The sequence below is a fragment of the Xiphophorus hellerii genome, chromosome 18 (assembly GCF_003331165.1).
Source record: "Xiphophorus hellerii strain 12219 chromosome 18, Xiphophorus_hellerii-4.1, whole genome shotgun sequence".
Lineage (NCBI taxonomy): Eukaryota > Metazoa > Chordata > Actinopteri > Cyprinodontiformes > Poeciliidae > Xiphophorus > Xiphophorus hellerii.
In genome coordinates, this window is record NC_045689.1 from 839,930 (window position 1) to 862,647 (window position 22,718).

The following is a 22,718-nucleotide window of genomic DNA, read 5'->3' on the forward strand; positions in this document are numbered from 1 at the left end:
ATTTGTTTCAGTTTTGATGACATAAAGTTTTTCAATTGCAAGTATTTAAAAAAATGTTTTGGGGGTATTAAATACTTCTTACATAGCTGATCAAAAGTAAGTAACTTGCCATCAACATACAGATCTTTAATTTTCTGAATGCCTTTGGTTTTCCATAGTTTAAATCCTCCATCATTTTTTCCTGGGATGAACCTTTCATTACCCCAGATTGGGGTAAATTGTGATAGCTCTGGACGCTCACCTACATGTTTGTGTGCTGCATACCAGTTTGTAATCGTATTTTTTAAAAAGGGGGTTTTTGTGGTCTTTTTAAATGTCTTTAGATCCGAAGAATATAGAAAGGTATTTAAGGGGAAATCTGGAACAGATTGCTGTTCAATATCTACCCAGGCTGGAGGCGTTGTCGGGCAAAAGTAATGGGTAGCTGATGTTAGTTGGGCGGCCATATAATACCATCTGAGATTAGGGACTTGAAGTCCACCTCTTTCATAGGGCAGATAGAGTAGTTTTAAGCGGAGTCTTGCTTTTCTATTACTCCAAATAAATTGATTAAATAGTTTGTCCAGACTGTCATAAAATGAATCTGACAGCGGTAATGGAAGTGTTTGAAAATAATACAAAAATTTGGGCAAGATTGTCATTTTTAATAAATTTATTCGGCCTATCATAGATATAGGCAGGTTTGACCATATATTTAGCATTTCTGTGACTTTTTCCACAAGGGGATTATAATTTGTTGTGCTTATTTCATTAAGAGATGGGGTGACCTTAATGCCCAAGTATGTAAAACCTTTTGTTGTTGTTTTAAATGGGGTAGTCACAATAGGACTTCTCCTTTCTTCTTCATTAAGAAACATTAACTCTGATTTAGAATTATTAATTGTATATCCTGAAAATTCACCGAATTCTTTTATTAGATGTAATAATTTAGGAATACTGATCTTCAGATTACTCATAAAAAATATGATATCATCCGCAAACAGGGAAATGAGATGATCTCTTCCTCCAATTCTAATACCAGATATTCCTGTATTTGCTCTAACAGCCATTGCCAGAGGTTCTATTGCCAATACAAAAAGTAGCGGTGACAGGGGGCAACCCTGTCTAGCTGACCGTTGTAAATTAAAAGGTTTTGACATGTTATTATTAGTTAAAACTTGTGCTTTGGGATCAGTATATAATAGTCGTATCCATTTTAGAAAGGTTTCACCAAATCCATATTTGGGGAGCGCTTCAAACAGATAATCCCACTCTATTCTATCAAAAGCTTGACGTGCGTCTAATGATAACATTGCTGTGTCCTTACAATTATGTTTTTCATGCAGTACATTAAGAACCCGTCTTATATTATGGTAGCCTTGTCTTGCTTTAATAAATCCTTGTTGATCATCTATTATTAAACTGGGCAGGTACTTATCTAATCTCCTAGAGAGGGCTTTACACAAAATCTTTGTATCACATCCCATAGGACTGATTCCTCTATAAGAGGAGCATTCAGTGGAGGGTTTGTTTGGTTTTAGCAAGAGAGTTATTGTAGCTAACCTCAGTGAGTCTGGGAGTATTCCAGCTTCATATGATTCCTCATACATGTTGAGAAGTGGTAGGATTAATTTATTTTTAAATGTTTTATAAAATTCTATTGGAAGTCCATCAGGACCTGGGGTTTTACCCCTGTTCATGCTGTCTATTGCTTCAGATAGATCTTCTATTGTTAAAGGACTATCCAGAGTTGTTTTCTCCTCCTCTAAAAGGGTTTTGAATTTTAATTGATTAAGAAACGCAGCTTGTGTGTCTTTGTTTCCAGAATATTCAGACTTATACAAGTTTTTGTAAAATTCTCTAAAATTTTCATTTATTTCTGAAGGGTCTGTGGTTAAAATGTCCGATTTGGATTTTATGCTGTTAATAGTTCTTTCCGCTTGCATCTGCTTTATCCTCCAAGCCAATAATTTACCAGCCTTTTCGACCCAAAGAGATTTTACTACAATTTATGGTATTCTTAAATATTGAAGCCACGCCTCCTCCTTTTTTGTGTTTTCTATTCTCACTGAAGAAATTGTAGTTAGGAGGCGCAGATTCAATTAGTACGATCGATTCATTATTATCATTCAACCATGTTTCTGTCAGAAACATAACATCAATATTATGCTCAGTGATGAAATCATTAATTAATAGAGCTTTAGCACAGAGAGATCTGGGATTTAAAAGAGTTTAAGTGACTTGGAGGCCAAGAAATCTTCAGTCTGAGGTTCCTTTAGGCAGGGGATCAGTTTGATGTTTGAATTAGGTCCCCTGTATTTTATGTTTCTGTTTCTTGTAAATTTTCTTGTAGTTATCCGGACAGGTAATGTCCTGTTCTGCAGTGCCGAGGGGCCAGACACATTCTGGAGCAAGACGGGTGTAAAGATAAAGTCTGGACCCCGGCCTCAGACCTCAGAGACGCAGAGTGATGGATCCTCTGGGACGTTAGAGTCAGGTGGCTTAAATGAAGTGAGGTCTGCTACGTGAGCGCTAAGGAGAGACGTCCCAAGTAAAACCTGTTGATTCATTCCATCTGTAAATTTAAGAAACTCCGGTCCAGAAGACATTTCTCCATGTGTATCTTGTGAATCCTGTGAATGAGTGGGTGAGCAGAGAGGGAGGGGAGAAGGAGGAAGGGAACCAGTCGCTCCGTCTCCAGTCGATGTATCAGCTTGTTTTTGTTCCTGATAAGGTTTCATCCTAGTCAGAAATCCTTGAGCCTGTTCTTCTGAAGCGATGATCACGTTGCTGTCCTTGCTGATAAAATGAAAAAGATTTGCAGTGAGCAGCTTTATCCCATGTTTATTAAGATTGCGTCCGCTTCTTCCAAAAAGGTGAAAGCGCTGCCAATAGATCCAGAGGTTATCGATGAAGGTCACTGAGCTGGCAGAGCAGGTTTTAATCAGCCATTTGTTTATCATGTCCAGCCTGGAGTGTTTTTCGTCTCCCCATTGAGGTGATGGAATTGGACCACTGAGAAATAACTTCATTTTTAACTTTCCCATAGTGTTCAGTAGAATATTAAAGTCCTTTTTCAGAATCTCAGATTTCTGCTTTGCCACATCGTTGGCTCCAACATGCACAACTAAGGACTCAATATCTGGCTGATCAGCGGTCAGCGAAAGAACTTTACGAGTTAAATCAGATACAGTGTCACCAGGAAACGAAATCACTCTCTTGGGATTGCAAACGTGACTGATTCCATTTACTGCCTCATCTCCAACAATAAGCACTCTTGGCATACCTTTCGTTTTCCTGGTAGCTGCTTTGTCCTTTGGAGCTTTAGGGGGTGGATGTGTTAGACTTGCCTCATTGTTGGTGTTTGAAAGCGAGGTTTCACTCAGAGGCTCAGGCTGGAGTACAGAAAATCTGTTTTTCAGTGGGATTCCCACAGAGTCAGAATGTTTTGAGGCCCGGGCTGGTCGCTCTGTCCTTGGGAGCGGGGTCGGTGGAACCGTTTTGGTTGCAGCTGCTTGTTTGTTTTTCTTTGGTGGAGCAGGTGTTGAGGTTGAAGGTGGGTTTCGGCTCAGAGCCGGCCACGCTGATTCGTCCAGGTGAGGGGTTCTCCCTGTCAGTCGCCTCATCAGATCTGCGGTGTGAGACCTTTGCCTTGGCTTGGCACCCAGATCGTTCCAGGGTGAGCTGCTTGATGCGAGGCGTACAACCTCTCCGTTGATTTGAGGAAGAGTTGTCTCATTTCCACAGTTAGCGTTGATTTCAAAGTTCACCTCCAGCTGTTTAATCTTCCTTTCTATAGACTGAAGTTGTTGTATAATACTGCTAATGTCCTTGGGGTCAGCCGGAGGCATTTTGTCCTGGTTCAACTTGGAGATGAAGAAAAGTAAGGTAAAAATAAAAGTAAGAAAATCCCCCAGTCCTTAGGTTTGTAGTAATCCAGTTATGATGTTGAAAATGTGAATATAACTATAAAAACTGTCACTTTAAAAATAACTCAGGCAAAGTTATCAGTAAAGACGGGAGAGAGCAGGACAAGCTGTTCCTCCTTCAGCTGCCACACCAATTCCCAATTCCAATATCTGCATGCCCTCTCTATTTTCCTCAAATATCAACCTATTGATATAAAACTCATCCCAGCAGTTCATAGAACTACTCTGATTATGTAGAAAAGGTGAAATTCCTCTTAACTCTTAATTCCTCCATGTTAGCAGGGAGATGCATTTTTTGGCAATATGGATTTTGTTCCTGCAGATATATGCATGCTCTATCTATTTTCCCCAAATATTGTCCTATTGGTATGAAACAAATGCAGTAGCTCAGAGAACAGGAATGATTATGTAGGAAAGTGAAATCCTTCCTAACTCTCTATTTGGCTCAGGGATGCATATTTTGGCAAACCAAATTATGAGCTGTCGATATTTACAGGCCCTGTTTTTATTTGATCTTATGAATTCATTATGTCACAACAAAGGGTAAGACAGCAATAAGTGGTTCCACCATCACTGTGTCAAGAAACCCCCAGCTGACACAGATTGATGAATGTGAGCTACTTAAGAGTTAGATTTGAGTAAAGTGGGAGCAAATGGTTCCAAATTCTCAAAGATTGTTATGTGCGATAGCATGTAGTATACTAGAAATTTTCTTAATCCAGTAATCTGTCATATTTTACATTAGAACGGGATTTACCAGAAAGTCTACACTCGTCTTTTCAGGAAGTCTTAATTTTTGTTCCCTGCTATCAGCCAGTTTCCATCCTCTTATATCAGCAATGGAAAATTATAAATACTAAATAAAAAATATATAAATGTGTTGGAAAACTGTTTGGTTTCTGACTTTTATTTGTCAGGCTTACGTGACAAAAGTTGAAAAAAGACCGATTCTTTTGGCGTTTAGAATAGTAACAAAAAACAGCGTAGGAAGACCTTGTTTATTCATTTATTTTACAATTTTATTATTGCTTCTTTTTAAAACAACAGCAGCTGATTAAACTGAATGTTACAACCTTGACATGATTATATGAGTTGTTTTACCGAGAAATCAATCAGAAGCACCGTGGAGATGGTCAGATCCGCCTCTCTGGCTGCAATGCGCGCTCCTGACACAGGGGGACAGATTTTCATACAAGACCGGTAAGTGGTTCTATTGACCATTCACATTACGCAATCATTTGAGGCACCATGATGGACGTTGGAAGTGAGGGACGGGAGTATTTAACAGAGCGACTGAAAGTTTTCCAAAGTTTTTTTTATTCGTGGCTTCTCCTTGTTCGAGTCGAGTTAATTTATCTGTGAACGTTGCTCACCTGGTTGGGCTCGTAGACGGCGGGATTTACAGAAGCTAGCTTAGAAACTGACCTGAACCTCCTCCCTCCTGACGAGTTGATCAAATTACCGACTTTTTCTGAATTCACACCACATGATTTATATCACTGTGTCATAAAAGTTGTTTCCCCTGAAACCTGGCTGCCTTAAAAACGAACAAAAGACGAGAAGCTAACCAGCTGTTTCCATACAGGCTACATGACGGTGCACCGTCTCCATGGTTACTAATGGTTACACGTGTACCTTCTCCATAACGTGGTATTTGATATCTTTCTAATCATTATAAAGTAAATGAACATTAATCTTCTTACCTTGTAAAAAGCGTTAGCTGCTTGTCTGTGATTACTGCCAGTCATCATGACTGACGGCTGCTGTCCATCACCTGCATCTTCCCTCATCATTAAGAGTTATAAAATAAAATGACAAGTTTGGTTTTCATCCTCGTCTGTCTGTGCAGCGAACCGCGCAGCAGCCTGTGACCAGAATGTGAAATCAGCTGACTAAAAGCGGCATTAGGCTGAAGAGGTCTGGTTTCGGACTAACTTTAAAGGAGCTCATTGGTTGTTTTGACATCGGTCCATGACGGAGCGGGTGGAGTTCGTTAGAGTGTGACATCACGTGCAAAGGGTCAATAGCTCTGTGTCCATCAGCTGTTTAGGGTCCGGTGTCGGTCATTGGTTCCACATTCAGTGCTGGTGGCAATAGCATTAGCTCCATTAGCATTCAAAGAGCTTCCAGCGCTGTCTGATGTTTCTAACAGTAGCAGCTGGGTTTAGGTGCTTTGTAAATAAAAACTGTCGACACGCCATTTGGTTTTAGCTTGTGAAGGTAATGATCACCTGCATGCCCAAGCCTTCATGGGGCCCTCAGCGAAATGTTTATTTTGGGGCCCTCTATTCCTGTTAATAATGCTGACTGGCTGCAATCAACAGTCAGATGATTAGGTCATTCACACACCTGCTAAACTTATTGTATCTCTGACAGAGCTGTTGACATTATATCCTATGTGTATGTATCATATAGGATACATTTATCGGTGACAATTTCCTTAATCTTGGGGGATCGATGATTACATGTGAAGCTGATCTTATCCCCTAATCTTATCTTGCTTAGCAAAGGTTTATAAATCATCTCTGTCCTCTTCTGCTCTGCAGTGAGAGGTTTGACTGACAGACCGCCCCACCAGGTCTGAACGTTTACAGTTAACAATAGTGTCCCCACTGTTACCAACACTATTGATAGTGGGTAGTAGTCATCGCACTATTGCCAAATATAGCAACATCTATATGGTAATATACATAGATGTTGCTATATTTAGCAACATCTCAGACAAAATCAAAATCTGGAGGTCAGGCTTTTTAAAGATCGGTAATCAACCAGATTGCTGTCCTGATATGTTAATGCAGTAGCCACGTAGCCTGATGTAAAATCATTTTGCTAGACAATGTCATACTTTGAGAAGTTTTCAAACACGTTTTGAATCGAAAAACCTCAGTAATATACAGGGTCAACCTCGAGAATCAACTGATTTAAAGTTAAAACTCAGTTTCACACAAATTCAAGCATTCTTGCATAAATGTTTGGCTGTTGAATTGAAACTTTCACGGTCGCTATCAAGCAAATTTTCTATTAGCACAAATCTTCTTGATAAACATTACATCACCAAGAGGCATGAAAACAAACCTTCATCTTGTTTTTTTATTCCTCGTCTTTGTTTTTTCTCTCCCAGAAGGATAATTCCTTTTTTGTGACATTGTTTTAATAACTTATCCTCCACCGGTGCTTTGGAGGTTTGGATGCGCTCTGCATTGCAGCTTATATTACCGGTGAAGGGTGACCAACTACCCAACTTGATGCCTACCATGATGAAGAATTCTCCAAAGGAAAATTATTCCTCTCCAGGGTCCATATAAATCCTGATACAGGTGAAGCTTTTCTGCTAGAACACCTTAGAAATAGTCCAGTTTGAGTGAAGGCTGGTGCATGTGATCTGCACCGAGGTGAACTATAGAGATGCCACCGACGCGCTAGGCGACCGACGCGCTAGGCTACCGACGCGCTAGGTGACCAACGCGCTAGGCGACCAACGCGCTAGGCGACCGACGCGCTAGGCTACCGACGAGCTAGGTGACAGACACGCTAGTCAACCGACGCACTAGAGGTGACCGATACGCTAGGTGACAGACTCGCTAGGTGACAGACACGCTAGTCGACCGACGCACTAGAGGTGACCGACACGCTAGGCTACCGACGAGCTAGGTAACAGACGCGCTAGTAGACCGAAGCACTAGAGGTGACCGACGCGCTAATAGACCGACGCTAATCAACCAACGCGCTAGGCGACCGACGCCTCTATCGACCGGTCAAATGTCTAGCTGGTCAGTCGCCTAGCGCTAGGCGACTGACCAGCTAGACACAGCCACAATAATATCCATATCAGCCAAGATGGAATATTGATCAATATCCCCCTTTGGATGTAACCCTACTTACTGAGAAACTATAATGTGTTTCATTTATTTTTCAGTAACTGTCCTAGAACTAGACCTAGAACTCGTCATATCCAGCAGGATCCAGTTGTTTTAGGTTCTCCAGCTTCTCATGTTTCATTTTGCTAATTTCCCCCTTCCTTTCTCTCTCGACTCCAGACCTCAACTACTGCACCAACCACCGGCCGTGCCAGAACCAAGCGTCCTGCACCAACACCGGCGAAGGCAGCTACACCTGCAGCTGCCGACCCGGCTTCTCCGGCGTCGACTGCGAGATCGAGACCAATGAGTGTGACAGCACCCCCTGCAGGAACGGAGGAAGCTGCACAGTACGTCACCAGAACCACACCAGAACCACATCAGAACCTCATCAGAACCACAAAAGAACTGCACCAGAACCATACAAGAGCCACAATAGAACCACATCAAAACCACAATAGAACCACATCAGAACCACATCAGAACCACAATAGAACCGCACCAGAACCACATCAGAACCACACAAGGACTGCACCAGAACCACATCAGAACCACAATAGAACCACATCAGAACCACAAAAGAACCACACAAGAATCACAATAGAAGGACCACAGCAACATCAGAACCACCATAGAACCACACCAGAACCACATCAGAACCTCGCCAGAACCAGACCAAAACACCATAGAACCTCACCAGAACCACACAAGAACCATCACAGAACCACAATTGAACCACATTAGAACCACACAACAAATACATCAGAACCACACCAGAACCATCATAGAACCACGCCAGAACCAAACAAGAGCCACCACAGTACCATGCCAAGTCCACACCAGAACCATCATAGAACCACATCAGAAACAGACCAGAACCACAAAAGAACCACATCAGAACCATCATAGAACCACCCCAGAACCACAGCAGAACCACACAAGAACTACATCAGAACCATCATAGAACCACATCAGAACCACACAAGAGCAACATCAGAACTGCAATAGAACCGCACCAGAACTACACCAGAACCAGACCAGAACCACAATAGAACCTCACCAGAACCACACCAGAACTATCATAGAACCACGCCAGAACTATGGAAGAATTTAAAGGTGCCTAACCTCATAGAATGTATAAATAAAGGCTAAATAAGACTTGGAACTCCATCTGCTCATAGTCAAAACAAGAAGAGATTTTAATGCACATCTGCGGAACTAAATCATCACATACACATCGTTACAGTAGTCCCAAAATCTCTTGCCTTCTACTTCTGGTATCAGTTTTTTATAGGGTCCAAGCTCTACTGGTGTGTATTGGAAAGCCTCGACCAATGGCGTTGCTTTCCTCCATTTACGTAGTTCATTTGGCTCCGTCTTACACTGGATGTGTATTGGAAGTTCCTTGGAAATATTAAGACCTATTGACCTCTAACATCTGCTCCATTTCAAAGGTGCAAAACAAGCCAGTTATTATTCTTATCTATCCAAACAGAGGTTCCTTCCCACGTCTTGAGCTCCGGCCCAGTTCCTTTGCTGGCGAACAGGAGAAATGTCTGGTGCCAGAGCTTTCTTGCACAACAGCTTAAACTAACAACTTTCCTCTCTTTAATGATTGTTATTCCATATCTTCTCCAAATCTGAATTTCTTCCTGACTTCTAGGTCAGATTGACCCAGTCCATTTGACACAATACATTTATTTTAGGTTAAAACATCTCTTAGTGCGAACCAACCAACAAACATAATTTTTAACTATTAATATAATTATATTCCTCTACATATCCCCCCTAAAATAAGTACACTTATTTTCTAATTAGGAATTATTTTCTTAAAGAGAATTGTATGGGTAGAGGTCTACTTATGAACCAGTGAAGACAAAATGTTAATGTAGATAACACAATTACAATCTTATTCAATATATCGTTAACAAGCTTACCTTACAGTGAATGTATAATTACAGTGCATTGCTCTCCCATGGCCAACAGTTCCACCTGTATAGGATCAAAACCCTGTCTGTGCATCTTTCATTCAAGGGAAAAAATTCTCCTATGGCCCCAGAGGCAACCACCCGCAGGCACCTCTACAGAACCACACAAGAACCACCATAGAACCATGCCAGAACCACACAAGAACCACACCAGAAGCACCATAGAACCACACCAGAACCACACAAGAACCATCATATTATCACACCAGAACCACACCAGAACCTTATAGAACCACACTAGAACTGATAGGTATTTCTCAAACCTACATAAAGAGAACCACAGACAACGTTTGAGTTTTCAACCAAGCTTCTGCAGGAGACACAGAGAACTGTTCATCCGAACAGTTCACCATGTGTTCTGACTCTCCGCAGCAAAGCCTGTCTTTTTATTAAGCATGAGAAAAGAAAGGAGTCCAGAGTGAAGTGTGGGAGAGTGATAAATCAAAGAAGGAGGCTATTCTGAAACATTCTACACACAAGCAGTTTATGGAGGATCCCCAGATAAGGAGCAGCTGCAGCTTCAAGGTTTAGAGAAAAAGCAAGTTTTGTCTTTCACACAGTTTAACAGATTCCTCCTGTGAAAACTAAACCTATGAATGAAAAGCAAACTGGTGACCACTTATGTAAGAATGATAACAAAACATAATTATTCTAACATTCCTCCCTGTTTATAATTTTTACATAGAGTTGCAAAATTTAAGAAAAAGAAAAATAGAATACTATATACATATATTATGTTGCCGGGTAAAAGAATACAAACACAGGAAAGAAGAAAGAATATAATGTTATAGAAGAAACAGTATAAACCAAATGCATTTTTCATCACAAACATCATTTGTTTTCACATGTTCAGTGTAGGAGACATTAAGCAATGATTTAATCTGTTTATTAATTAAAGAACATCATCATGTTCCTGTTTTCAGTTCATCTTCATTTTTCTGGAACCATATATAGTCCTCATCTGTCAGAGGTTACCCTGACCATCTGATAGCTGATCAGAGCAGTGTTAAATGTCTTTAGCATCATTCTACGAAGACATAGAATGATGTAGGTTGTAAAAAGAATAGAATAGAATAGAATAGATAGCATTTATTGTCATTGAACAGAATTCAACGAAATTTCCATTGCAGCTCCCGTGCAAAAGGTCAAATATATACAGTATAAATAAGCAAACACACAATAATAATAATAACAATATATACAACTAAATTAACTAAAGGCACTCAACCATCCAAAGAAGTAGCAGCAGGTCCAATTATGGTAAAGTACAGATAATGTGACAGTGCAAAGTGCAGAACAGTGTGGCTGTGTGTGACTGCGAGGTTATGATATGTGTGTGTGTGGGGGGGGGGGGGGGGGGGGGGGGGGGGCAGGGAGTAATGGCTCTGACGGCTGTGGGGAAGAAACTGTTTCTCAGTCTGTTTGTTGTAGTCCGTATATTCCTGTACCGCTTGCCTGATGGCAGCGGCACAAACAGTCTGTGGCCCGGGTGGCTGGAATCCATGGCTATGGATCCAGCTCTCTTCTTGACCCGGTCTGTGTAAATGGAGTCCAGGTCTGGGAGGGGGCATCCCACAATGCCTTGTGCTGTTCTCACCACCCGTGTCAGTTGTTTCCTCTCCAGTGCTGTGCAGCTGCCATACCACACAGTCATGTTGAGGCAGAGGATGCTCTCGATCATCGCCCTGTAAAAGTTCACGAGCAGCCGTGAGGAAAGTCCAGCCCGTCTCAGTTTCCTGAGGAAGAAGAGCCTTTGTTGTGCTTTCTTCACCAGGTGGGAGGTGTTTGTGTTCCAGGAGAGGTCAGACGTGATGTGGAGGCCCAGGAACTTGATGTTGTCCACACGTTCCACCACTTCTCCATCTATGAGAAGGGGAGTGTGATCCGTCTTCCTGGACCTTCTGTAATCCACGATGACCTCCTTGGTCTTCCCTGTGTTCAGCACCAAGTTGTTGGCTGAACACCACTGAGTGAGCTGCAGAATCTCCTCTCTGTAGTGGGTCTCGTTGTTGTCTGAAATGAGACCCACTACTGTTGTGTCGTCTGCGTACTTCACGACTGTGTTGGTGGGGTGGATGGCCACGCAGTCATGTGTAAACAGGGTGAAGAGAGCTGGGCTGAGCACACAGCCCTGTGGCGTGCCTGTGTTGAGGACCAGTGGGGACGATGTTGAGCCACTTATTCTCACCACCTGAGGCCTGTTGGTGAGGAAGTCTCTGATCCAGTGGCACAGTGAAGCGGGCAGCCCCACCTCGAGTAGCTTCAGCACCAGCTTGTCTGGGATGACGGTGTTAAATGCTGAGCTGAAGTCTACAAATAGCATCCTAACGTAGGTGTTGGGATGCTGCAGATGGGTCAGGGCTGTGTGCAGAGTGATGGAGACAGCATCCTCTGTTGACCGGTTCGCTCTGTAGGCGAACTGAAGGCTGTCCAGGTTTGCGGGGATGAAGTCTCTGATGTACCTAAGAAGAATCCTCTCAAAGCACTTCATGATCACCGGGGTCAGAGCGACGGGCCGGTAATCGTTCAGGCTGGTGATGGACCTCTTCTTCGGTACAGGGATGATGGTGGAAGACTTGAGACACTCAGGAACCATGGCGAGCTGCAGGGACAGATTGAAAATGTCCAGAAACACTCCTGCCAGCTGGTCGGCGCAGGTTTTCAGCGTCTGGCCTGACACCTTGTCCGGTCCTGGAGCTTTGTGGGTGTTGATCCTCCTCAAGGTGGCCATCACCTGATGCTTCTGTAGGACGAGGGGCTGGTGCTGCTAAAAAGACAGAATAGGATCAGTACAGTCAAGATGGATGTTCCAATCTTTAACAAAAGCTGCCACCATGGTCCAGAGGTGAGCCAAGAAACAAGGTCAAAAGGTTGTGACCCCTGAGTTGCACTGTCCATATAGTCCTTAAGCTCTTCCAATTCATGCAGGGCATCATGTATAGTTCCTCCAGTTTCTGTTTCGTCAGGGACGAAATGTGTAGCACGCTGAGCCTATGATCTTGCAGACACCTCCCTGAGAGGCTGTGAGAAGATCTAACATAACACAGTTTTGCAGGACCATGTTTCTCGATGCAGTCAGCTCTTTTGCAGTGCCGTTGGCTAGCTGGCAAGCGTTGTTGATGAGACACAGCAGGATGTACCTGTTGATGTTCCATAAGATGTACCTTCCATCTTATGGAACAGGCAGTACTGATGTGGTTCATCACTTGGCAGGTTTTACAGTCGAAAAAGTCTGCCTTCTTGTCACAGAAAGTGTAGATTTTGTTACACTGGTTCCATGGGATGGTCCCCAAAATGGTAGTGCCATTGTTATACACATAGACACCAAGGGCTCCTGGCTTAAAACTAACCAAAGTGATTACTTCTGGTAGTCAGAGGTCCATCTGTGGCAGGGGCATGGTGTCACAAACAAAGTTGTTGTTGTTTGGTTATGTTTCCAGGTTTCAGTCCAGAGTTGTGTGTAGAGCAGGGTACCTATTCATCAGTTGCCACCACAAGTTGGTGCTGTAGTCATGTGGATGAGTCTGGAGGGAGGATGTGTCTGCTTCTCTTCTTATCCTGTTGAGAGTGAGACCACTCCCTCTGCAAAACAGTAGACATGCTGCAGTCACAGTAGAGGTTCCACCTGGCATGTGGCCCCATTGCTGCTCAGAATACAAAGATGTCAGGACCCCCAGCCTAGCAGAGTGAGGATTTGTCGGTTTCTTCACTGACGTTGAGACGAACTGCCCTAAACGGTAGAACCCCTTTGAAGTCAGGCTTCCCTGTCACCCTGAATTAGGGGTCTAACACCCTCTGCACCTTACAGTGACTGAGATGTATCCAGCTGGGTCTTTCCACAATCTTTACAGCAGTTGGTGTGGTTATCAGCACTTGGAATGGTCCCTCCCACCGTGGACTGGCCCAGCTCTTCCTTTTTATGACTTTGATATACACCCAGTCTGCTGGCTTGATGGGAGGGGTTTTCTGTGGGAGAGGAGAGTCAGAGGGCAGTAAATTTGCATTTGATACCTCTTTCTGTCTTAGAGTCCTAATCATCTAGTCTGCCAGTGTTTGCTCCTCATCTGCTTTCTGTAAATCTGCAGAAAATATCGGTAATCTTTATGGTCTTCCATAAATTATTTCAAATGGTTAATCCTTCCTGTGTGGGTGTAATTCTCATGTAGAACTTCACCAAACCTAAACATTCTGGCCACAGCCTGTTAGATGTTTCCATACATTTTCTTAATCTGCTCTTCTCTATAAAAAGTTTGTGGTATGCCATTTGATGTAATAATAGTTTTACAAATAGCTTTAGCTACTGTCAGAGCATCTGTGTGCTTTGCTGGGACTATTTCAACCCATTTAGAAAATGCATCAGTCATTACCAAACAATATTTATATGGTCCACTTTGTGTAAGTTCAATAAAATCCATATGCATTGTCTGGAATGGATAAGAAGGTTTTGGGAAACTTCCTCTTTTTGGTGTCATGTTTCCTTGAGGATTGTTTTTAACATAAACTGGTCATGCAGTACAAAAATTTTTAAGTAAGAATTTAATTTTTAATCCATATTTGGTAGTAATATAGTAATTATCCTCCCTGTTGACACATTGACAAATATCCATGTGTCAAAATTGCAGCTGTCTTACAGGGATTTTGGTAGGTTTGTCTATTTACCTGAAAAATTTTATCATCATTCAGTGTTGCCCCTATAATTCTCATTTGTTTTCTTCATTTTATTCTAGGAAGTTTCCAGTTCCATGTTGTCCTGTTGCTGCTTCTTTTATTTAACATTTGATCAGCTGACCTGTTTTCATTATAAAACCTCATCCTTTCCTGTGGTGTGTGCTGCACACTTACAAACTGCTAGTTTTATCTGGCAGTTATATTGTTTGTAGGAGAGCTGTTAGCAAAGAGGCAATTTATTAGAGATCTTACATGTGGATGTTGTTAGATTCATCAAGGTGGAACACTTCTGTTTTACTCCTGACAGATGGCACAACCCAGAATTGGCTCTTCTGCAGAACATTGTTTTTTACTCTTTTAAACAAAAATGACCATCCTGAAATTAAACCAAATCTCAAATCCTCTAATTCAATATTTCTTTATGAATTTAATAATCATCAATCAATCAAACCTAGATAAAAGGTTTTAAACTTAATGTAGAAAATATTACCTTTATTCGCAATCATTATTTTGGAGTAACTAGTTACTTAAAATATCAAAGTTTCTTTTAACCTTGCATTTTAAAACCAGCTGACAATTTTTTTAGCATTATTATTAAATAATTAATAATTGATCAGTTACTCAGGTCTTGAGTACAGTTTGTTTGTTCTCTTGATCACACTCATTTCCATCAACACAAAGCGACAAACCGAAACATAAAAATTAGTCCGATTTTCAGTCTGCTTTCATTGTTTTTCTGTGCTCAAATTATAAAATTTTCTGAAGCTTCAAGAATTTTCCAATATTTAACATTTTTAATGTGTTAATATTTATCTTTAGTTGTCAGGATCCTTATCTCAGACGTGTTAGAATCCAGCAGCAACTGAATTTCCTGCTGCTGTAACACTTCACCCATTTTAATAAAATGTAGATTCATTTAAAGAATTAAACTCTAAATTCACTGTTTGATTTAAATGCAACAAATACTTTATGGTATATGAACACTGCAGTATCAATTATATATTTATTTATTTTTAGTTTTAAAACTTAGAGATATTTAATTTTAAATCCAAACTAGCATGTATTACCAGGATAGTCCTTTAAAAAAGGAAAAAGAAAATTTTGCAAATCATTATTAGCTTAGAATCTTTGATAATTTTTAGTTGGTGTAATTTAGTGGCATAAGTTTTTGTTATTTCTTTGCTGAACTTTTAGTGACTGCAGTTTTCCCTTCAGGTTTCCCAACCTATGGCTCGTGGGCCATAAGAGGATCCTTAGCAGTGGTCCTGCTGTTCAGGACTCAGAGTTAACAGGGACAAACTGAGAGAATTTGTCTAACATTGAACATAAAAGCCTCTAAGACTTCCTCTTCTGGCTAGATAATACGTGTGCAGAGTTAGCAAGCAAGCAAGTCTTCATTGCAATAACAGTGTATAACAGCTGTGTGTGTGATACACTTATCTTTGGATGTCTCCTTTCTGTCTCACTTCGCCCTCCTCCTCCTTCTGGAGCATAATCCTCCCTCCTCTCTCTCCTCCAGCCCCCCGTCTCTGGTGTTGGATCTTGAGTTGTCCAGACTGTCCCTCAGTCAATGTCCATGTTGTACACAAATCAAACAAGCGTCAAATAGTTCAGTTTGTTGTCTTCGTCTCTGAAGCACGTTATCCTTCCCTTCTCCACGCTGATGTCAGGGAGTAGATCAGCAGAGGTTGTAAGAGTTCAGTTCCATCCAAACACAGGAATGTAGTTTCAGTCCAATGTCCAGCAGGACACCATGCAGGAGTTTGCTGAATGGCAGTTCCCAGGTGTCAAGGAATTAAGATCAGCAGATACTTTAGTGTCTGGAGGTGATGGAACTCTTCTTTGTCTTCTTGATTGCCGTCATTAACTGGAGACGAAGGAGGGACTTCATCTGGTCCATGGCAGGACAGCTTCGAGTTGAGGTCAGAGGTTAGACCAAGGGTCGGCAACTCAACATGTTGAAAGAGCCATTTTGGACCATAAAACAAAAAACAAATCTGTCTGGAGCCGCAAAAGATTAAAAGCCTTATATACTGTATGTTTATAATGAAGGCAAAACAAGCTTTAAGTGTTTATATTAGCTGTATTAGCCTCCCTGCTGTGCGTCCTGGACGGAATGACGCACCACGTGACTCTGTTGTACAATGGTGCATTAAGTTTGCCTACAATATTAATGTATTAATATTACAATATTAATATATTATGTTTTGTTGCATTGATAAAATTAAAGAAATGCAATAAAGAAATCTGATGTTTGATGTCATTTTTATTATGAAGATTGACAGGGAAAGGGTCATTTTATTTTCATTTTGGAACCCGTAAAATCTGCTCCCAAATGCAGTTTGCATAACGACGATCGCTCTTTATAAATAATCACAGTTAAGTGTGTGATCGAACAAACAACTAAACGGAACATGCTTAACGTGCCGCTTATCTGGGCAACAAATGGAGAGCAATAAAACGCAACCTGCAGTTATAAAATAAAACAGCAGCCTTTTGAAAAGGTAAAGTATAAAATTAAATTAATACAGTTTAAGTTTGATTTCTGTGCAAATGCCAAGCAAGTCAGTGCAATGGTAAAATATAGCAGCATCCTCTTCTCTTTTGACGCGCAGCCATCCTTGGATCTGAGCAACAAACACAATAATATCGCTAAGTGTCATTCTAAATATATACTGACAAAAATCACTAATCAATTTATAAAAACAACCACTTTGTTATTAAATATATGTACCTATGGCAGGATTGTGTTCTTACGTGTTTAATGTGATTTCTGTTTATGGACATCACTGAACAGTTTCTCAACATAGAGCATGTAAGATGCAACTTTAATCTTGACGCGGCAGCTAATGTAACAAACCTTCCCTGGTTCCCTGGAAACGTTTTTCCACATAACCGTATTTTTCAGACTATAAGTCGCTATTTTGTCCCCACGCTTTGAACCATGCGGCTTATAGCCCGGTGCGACTTATGTATGTACGTTTCCAGTTATTTAAAAAAGAAATTGTAGGTGCCGCTTATAGTACGGTGCGCTCTATAGTCCAGAAAGTACAGCCTTTTTGTTATTTGACAACTTCTTGCTACAGAGCAAACATTCAGGTAATCCTTCTGTATTGGCAATGAATGCAAATGATTCGGTCCAAGAATTGTAGAATCTTTCCTCGGCTATTTTTCTCTTTTCCCCTTTGCTCTCCATGGCCCACCTCACACCCGTCGGTTTGCTTACAACAGCCACCTGCCTCGCGCCGCCCAGCTGAAAGAAACGTCACAGGTTATGACACAAATCTTCGTTGACAGAATTGTGAAAATGTAATATTTACTCTACACATTTTTATAGTATTGGAAAACATTAAGAATGATTGTGTCATGTTTGTCCTCCTACTGTGTTTTTATTTCTAAATATATTTCATATATATCTTTTCTCTCTTTTGATTGTATAGTTTTAGCCATTTATTACCAAACATTTTTATAAGTCATTTACTTATTCAAACACATATAAACATGAAACATGTTAAAACCTGTAGTCTCTTTTATCCTTTGCCTTGTTAGATTTTAAAATGTAGAATGTAAGTTAATTTAAGTTTAAATTAACTTAGTCTGAGTGAACATCTAATCAGAGACCAATGAATTACTTTAAGTTTGTTGATCCTTAATGCTGAAGCTGTGAAGCCAGCGAACAGAACTCCTCTCATTTGGAACCTAAGTGAGATATGAGGCTGGATAAAGTCCAGGTCGGTACCAAACTCTGTTCGCTGACCCCTCCAGACATACAGCCAAAGGATCATAGCACCAAGTTGGTGTTTTAATCTTTTGTAATTATTCTACCCAGTAATCAATACATTAAAAACATTGTTCTTTGAGAAAAATTTTCTCTTTTTTATTGTTTCATTTCATTTCTCATCAAGTTGTTTTTGCACCTGTTAAATTTTTTTTACACTTAAGCTTCCCTCTTTAAGAAAGTCATAATTCCTTTTTGAGCATGCAAAACAGTCAGGCTGCTACAAACTATCCTTTGAGGTTCCAGAACCCCTTGGGGATCCTCAGCAAGTGAGGGATTACAGCAACTCTTATTTCCCATTATTTTTAGTACTCTGCGATTTAGCTTAATGTAGGTATTTTGTGCTTTTACTTCAAAGAAAATGCTGAGTGCTCAAGAACAGGCTTCTAGGTCAAACTAAGTTTGACCGTTTTTTACATTGGATTCTAATTCCTATGACAAAAAGCCTACTGACAGAAGCACCATGCACACACACACACACACACACACACACCCCCGCACGCACACACACAAAACATCCTGCTGGCTCCAAAAAGGTGGGGACTCAAATCCGCTCCTGTCTTTTATTTCATGTTATTTTCAATCAAATTGGGACTTGAACCCAATTATGGACGGGACTCCAACCCTCTTTTTATATATTTTTATATTATTTTATGGGGACTTCAACCCTAAGTTGGGACTTCAACCCAAATTAAAAGCGCTTATCAACTCACGTTTTTGTCGGTTAATCCTGTCCGGTCGGATCTCTTCACTCCGCTGCTGACAGACAGAGTCGGACCTAGGCGCTGGGCAAGCGAAGAATTCACTTCCTGGGACTTTATTAAAAGTCTTGCCGACTCTGGCCGTGCACGGGTTTCAGCGCATCGTTCCTCCGTCGGTCAGCGAACGGGTATGCTGAGATCCGGATCATGGCACCAAGATGATAGGTATTTCTCAAACCTACATAAAGAGAACCACAGACAACGCATGAGTTTTCAACCAAGCTTCTGCAGAAGGAGACACAGAGAACTGTTCATCCGAACAGTTCACCATGTGTTCTGACTCTCCGCAGCAAAGCCTGTCTTTTTATTAAGCATGAGAAAAGAAAGGAGTCCAGAGTGAAGTGTGGGAGAGTGATAAATCAAAGAAGGAGGCTATTCTGAAACATTCTACACACAAGCAGTTTATGGAGGATCCCCAGATAAGGAGCAGCTGCAGCTTCAAGGTTTAGAGAAAAAGCAAGTTTTGTCTTTCACACAGTTTAACAGATTCCTCCTGTGAAAACTAAACCTATGAATGAAAAGCAAACTGGTGACCACTTATGTAAGAATGATAACAAAACATAATTATTCTAACAAGAACCACACCAGAACCTGATCAGAACCATCTTAGAAACACATCAGAACCACACAAGAACCATCATAGAACCACAATAAAACCACACCACAACCATGATCTAACCGCACAGAACCACACAAGAACCACATCAGAACAACGTCAGAACCATCATAGAACCACAATAGAACCATGTCAGAACCACACCAGATCCATCACAGAACCACACAAGGACCACACCAGAACCACATCAGAACCACACAAGAACCATCATAGAACCACGGCAGAACCACCATAGAACCACACAAGAACCTTCATAGAACCATCAGAACCTCACCAGAACCACACCAGAATGTCATCAGAACCACACAAGAACCACATCAGAACCACACAAGGAACACATCAGAACACATCAGAATCATCATAGAACCAAACCAGAACCACACAAGAACCATCATAGAACCACACCAGAATGTCATCAGAACCACACAAGAACCACACCAGAACCACATCAGAACACACAAGAACCATCATAGAAACACGCCAGAACCACCATAGAACCACACAAGAACCATCATAGAACCACAGTAAAACCACCCTAGAACCTCGCCATATCTACACACAGAACCACCATAGAACCACATCAGAATCATACAATAACCATCATAGAACCACACCAAGAGCATCATAGAACCACGCCAGAACCACCATAGAACCACACCAGAACCACACAAGAACCATCATAGAACCACACCAAGAGCATCATAGAACCATGCCAGAACCACCATAGAACCACACCAGAACCATCATAGAACCACACCAGAACCACGACAGAACCACACAAGAACCACACCAGAACCATCATAGAACCTTATCAAAACCACGTCAGAACCACACCAGAACCACCTTAGAACCTCGCCAGATCTACACCAGAACCACCATAGAACCATGCCAGAACCATAACAGAACCACCATAGAACCTCTCCAGAAGAACCATCATAGAACCATCAGAACCATGTCAGAATCATACAAGAACCACGCCAGATCATCACAGAACCACACAAGAACCACAGCAAAACCACATAAACCACATCTGAACCATCATAGATCGACACCAGAACCACACAACAACCAAAACTGTAACCACACAAGTACTACACCAGACCCATCATAGAACCACATCAGAACCACAATAGAACAATCAGAGAACCATAAAAGCACCATGTCAGAACCACATCAGAACATCATAGAACCACGTCAGAACCATCCGAAAACCACAAAAGAACCACATCAGAACCATCATAGAATCATCACCAGTACCACCATAGAACCACACCAGCACCACACAAGAAACACATCATAACCACACCAGAACCACATTAAAGCTGCAAAGCGGCGTCATGCAGCCCTCGCAGCTCGGCGCCGCCCCGGCCTATCGGCCACCGCGGGGGTTCCAGCACCGCCGCCCGACAGCCACCGAAGAAGCTGTCACGCAGTTTCCGCGCCTGTCCACCAGGCAATACGCATCGATGCGTTCGGCAGCGCTCCCAGACCACTCACAAAAAATCTGGTGCAGATCAGTCCATGTAGCGCTGAGATGTAGCTGAAGGATTAACCTAGGGGGCGCAGTGGAGTCAAATTACATTTCAATGCTCTTGAGCTCTATAGAGGTGAACAAAAGTCTTGCATATTGAGTTTGGTGCCAATAGGATGATCCATGTGTGATTTAAAGACAATCGTATCTATATGGTGAGGGACTGATATTTGCCATTTGGCCATGCCTACACGGTTCAGCCAGCAGCGAGCATTGACAGAGTTCATCATATTATCATTTTATGTCAGTTTGCACATGATTAAACCCATATAAATAACAGAGAAAAAGTAAGACATACAGCAGGAAAACCAGGTGACTTACTGTTTGAAATGGGCGGGGCTAAGGTGATGTCATCAATTGAACATCACTATGTGATCACTACTGGTCTGTCGAGAGACATGGGAAGTCTGATGCAGCTGTGATCTTGCATTTGGAAGTTATTGAACAAATTCCTCTGAAAACTCCATTTCTCCCTCAGGGTCTGTCATTTGTATAGTAACACTGACCCCTACTGGCAAAATACTGGTGTAGTTTTTCATCATCTTTGTTTCAATTTGATACGGCAAGTTCTCTGTCTGATACAAGTTCCTTTCTCTGAAAACCCTGTTTCCCCGTCGATCTCTTTGTCTTATGTGGAGTAATACTGACCCCAAGTGGCGAATTACTGAAACTGTTTCAAAATAGTCACTGCTGATGAAGGACATACTTTATATTATTTGTAACCAAAATTAATGAATCTTTGTACTCTAACCCACAAAACCGAATTAGTAAAAAAACAGAAAATATCTAACAATTTATATTTACAGAATTATCATCTATAAACATGGCCTATACGGCACAGATGCATTGTTCTGTATTTAATGGGTTGCTTTGATGTTTAATGTTCTTGGAGAATTTATGTTTATCTGAACAGCTGTATTCATGCTGATTCTTGTCACTTATGTTAATATTAGCAGTATTGCGTTTTCAGCAGCGCTCCCTGCTGAAGTACGAAAAATCTCATGCAGATCGACAGATGTAGCGAGGATATATAGCTGACAGAATAACCTAGGGGGCGCAGTGGAGTCAAATTACAATTCAATGCTATTGGGCTCTCAGGAGGTGAACAAAGGTCATACATATCCAGTTTGGCGACGTTCGGACATACAGCAGAAAAAACAGGTGACTTCCTGTCGGAAGTGGGCGGGGCTAAGGTGATGTCATCAAGTGACCGTGACAGTGTGATCAGGACTCGTTTGTAGTGAGACGTATGAAGTCTGATGCAGCTGTGGTTTTGCATTTGGAAGTTATTGAACCTTGATGTTTCATGGCGAATAGTCAAAGTTTGACACTTAGCCACGCCCACATACTTTGATGTACGAGAAATCCTTTGATAATTTTTGACCTTTGATCCCTCAAGAGTGTGCTGAGTGATTGTGAAGTCTGCATCTGAAAAACTGTAGGAGTTCGATCAGATATGACGTCAAACAAAGATGATGGCGGCGCGTGTAGACGCAGCGGCTTTGTGCTCACCGACTCAAAGTTTGTCTTTTCCACTTTGCTCGGTTAAAAACACCTACAACCAACAAATTCTGTCGATCACGGAGACGTGGTTAAATCCAGCCATACCGG

The 22,718-nt window shown here is 41.5% G+C and overlaps 1 protein-coding gene across 3 annotated transcripts in view; it reads left to right on the top strand.

Moving 5' to 3' along the window:
- Positions 1–22,718, top strand: part of dlc (deltaC) — a 385,702-nt gene that overhangs the window by 124,374 nt on the left and 238,610 nt on the right. For all 3 annotated transcript variants that reach the window (XR_004342843.1, XM_032590768.1, XM_032590766.1), the window contains exon 6: positions 7,946–8,115. Coding sequence is in view for 2 of the 3 variants with exons in the window: in XM_032590768.1 (XP_032446659.1) it covers positions 7,946–8,115 (170 nt within the window). In the remaining variant the exon portion in view is untranslated. The remainder of the gene's footprint in view (positions 1–7,945; positions 8,116–22,718) is intronic.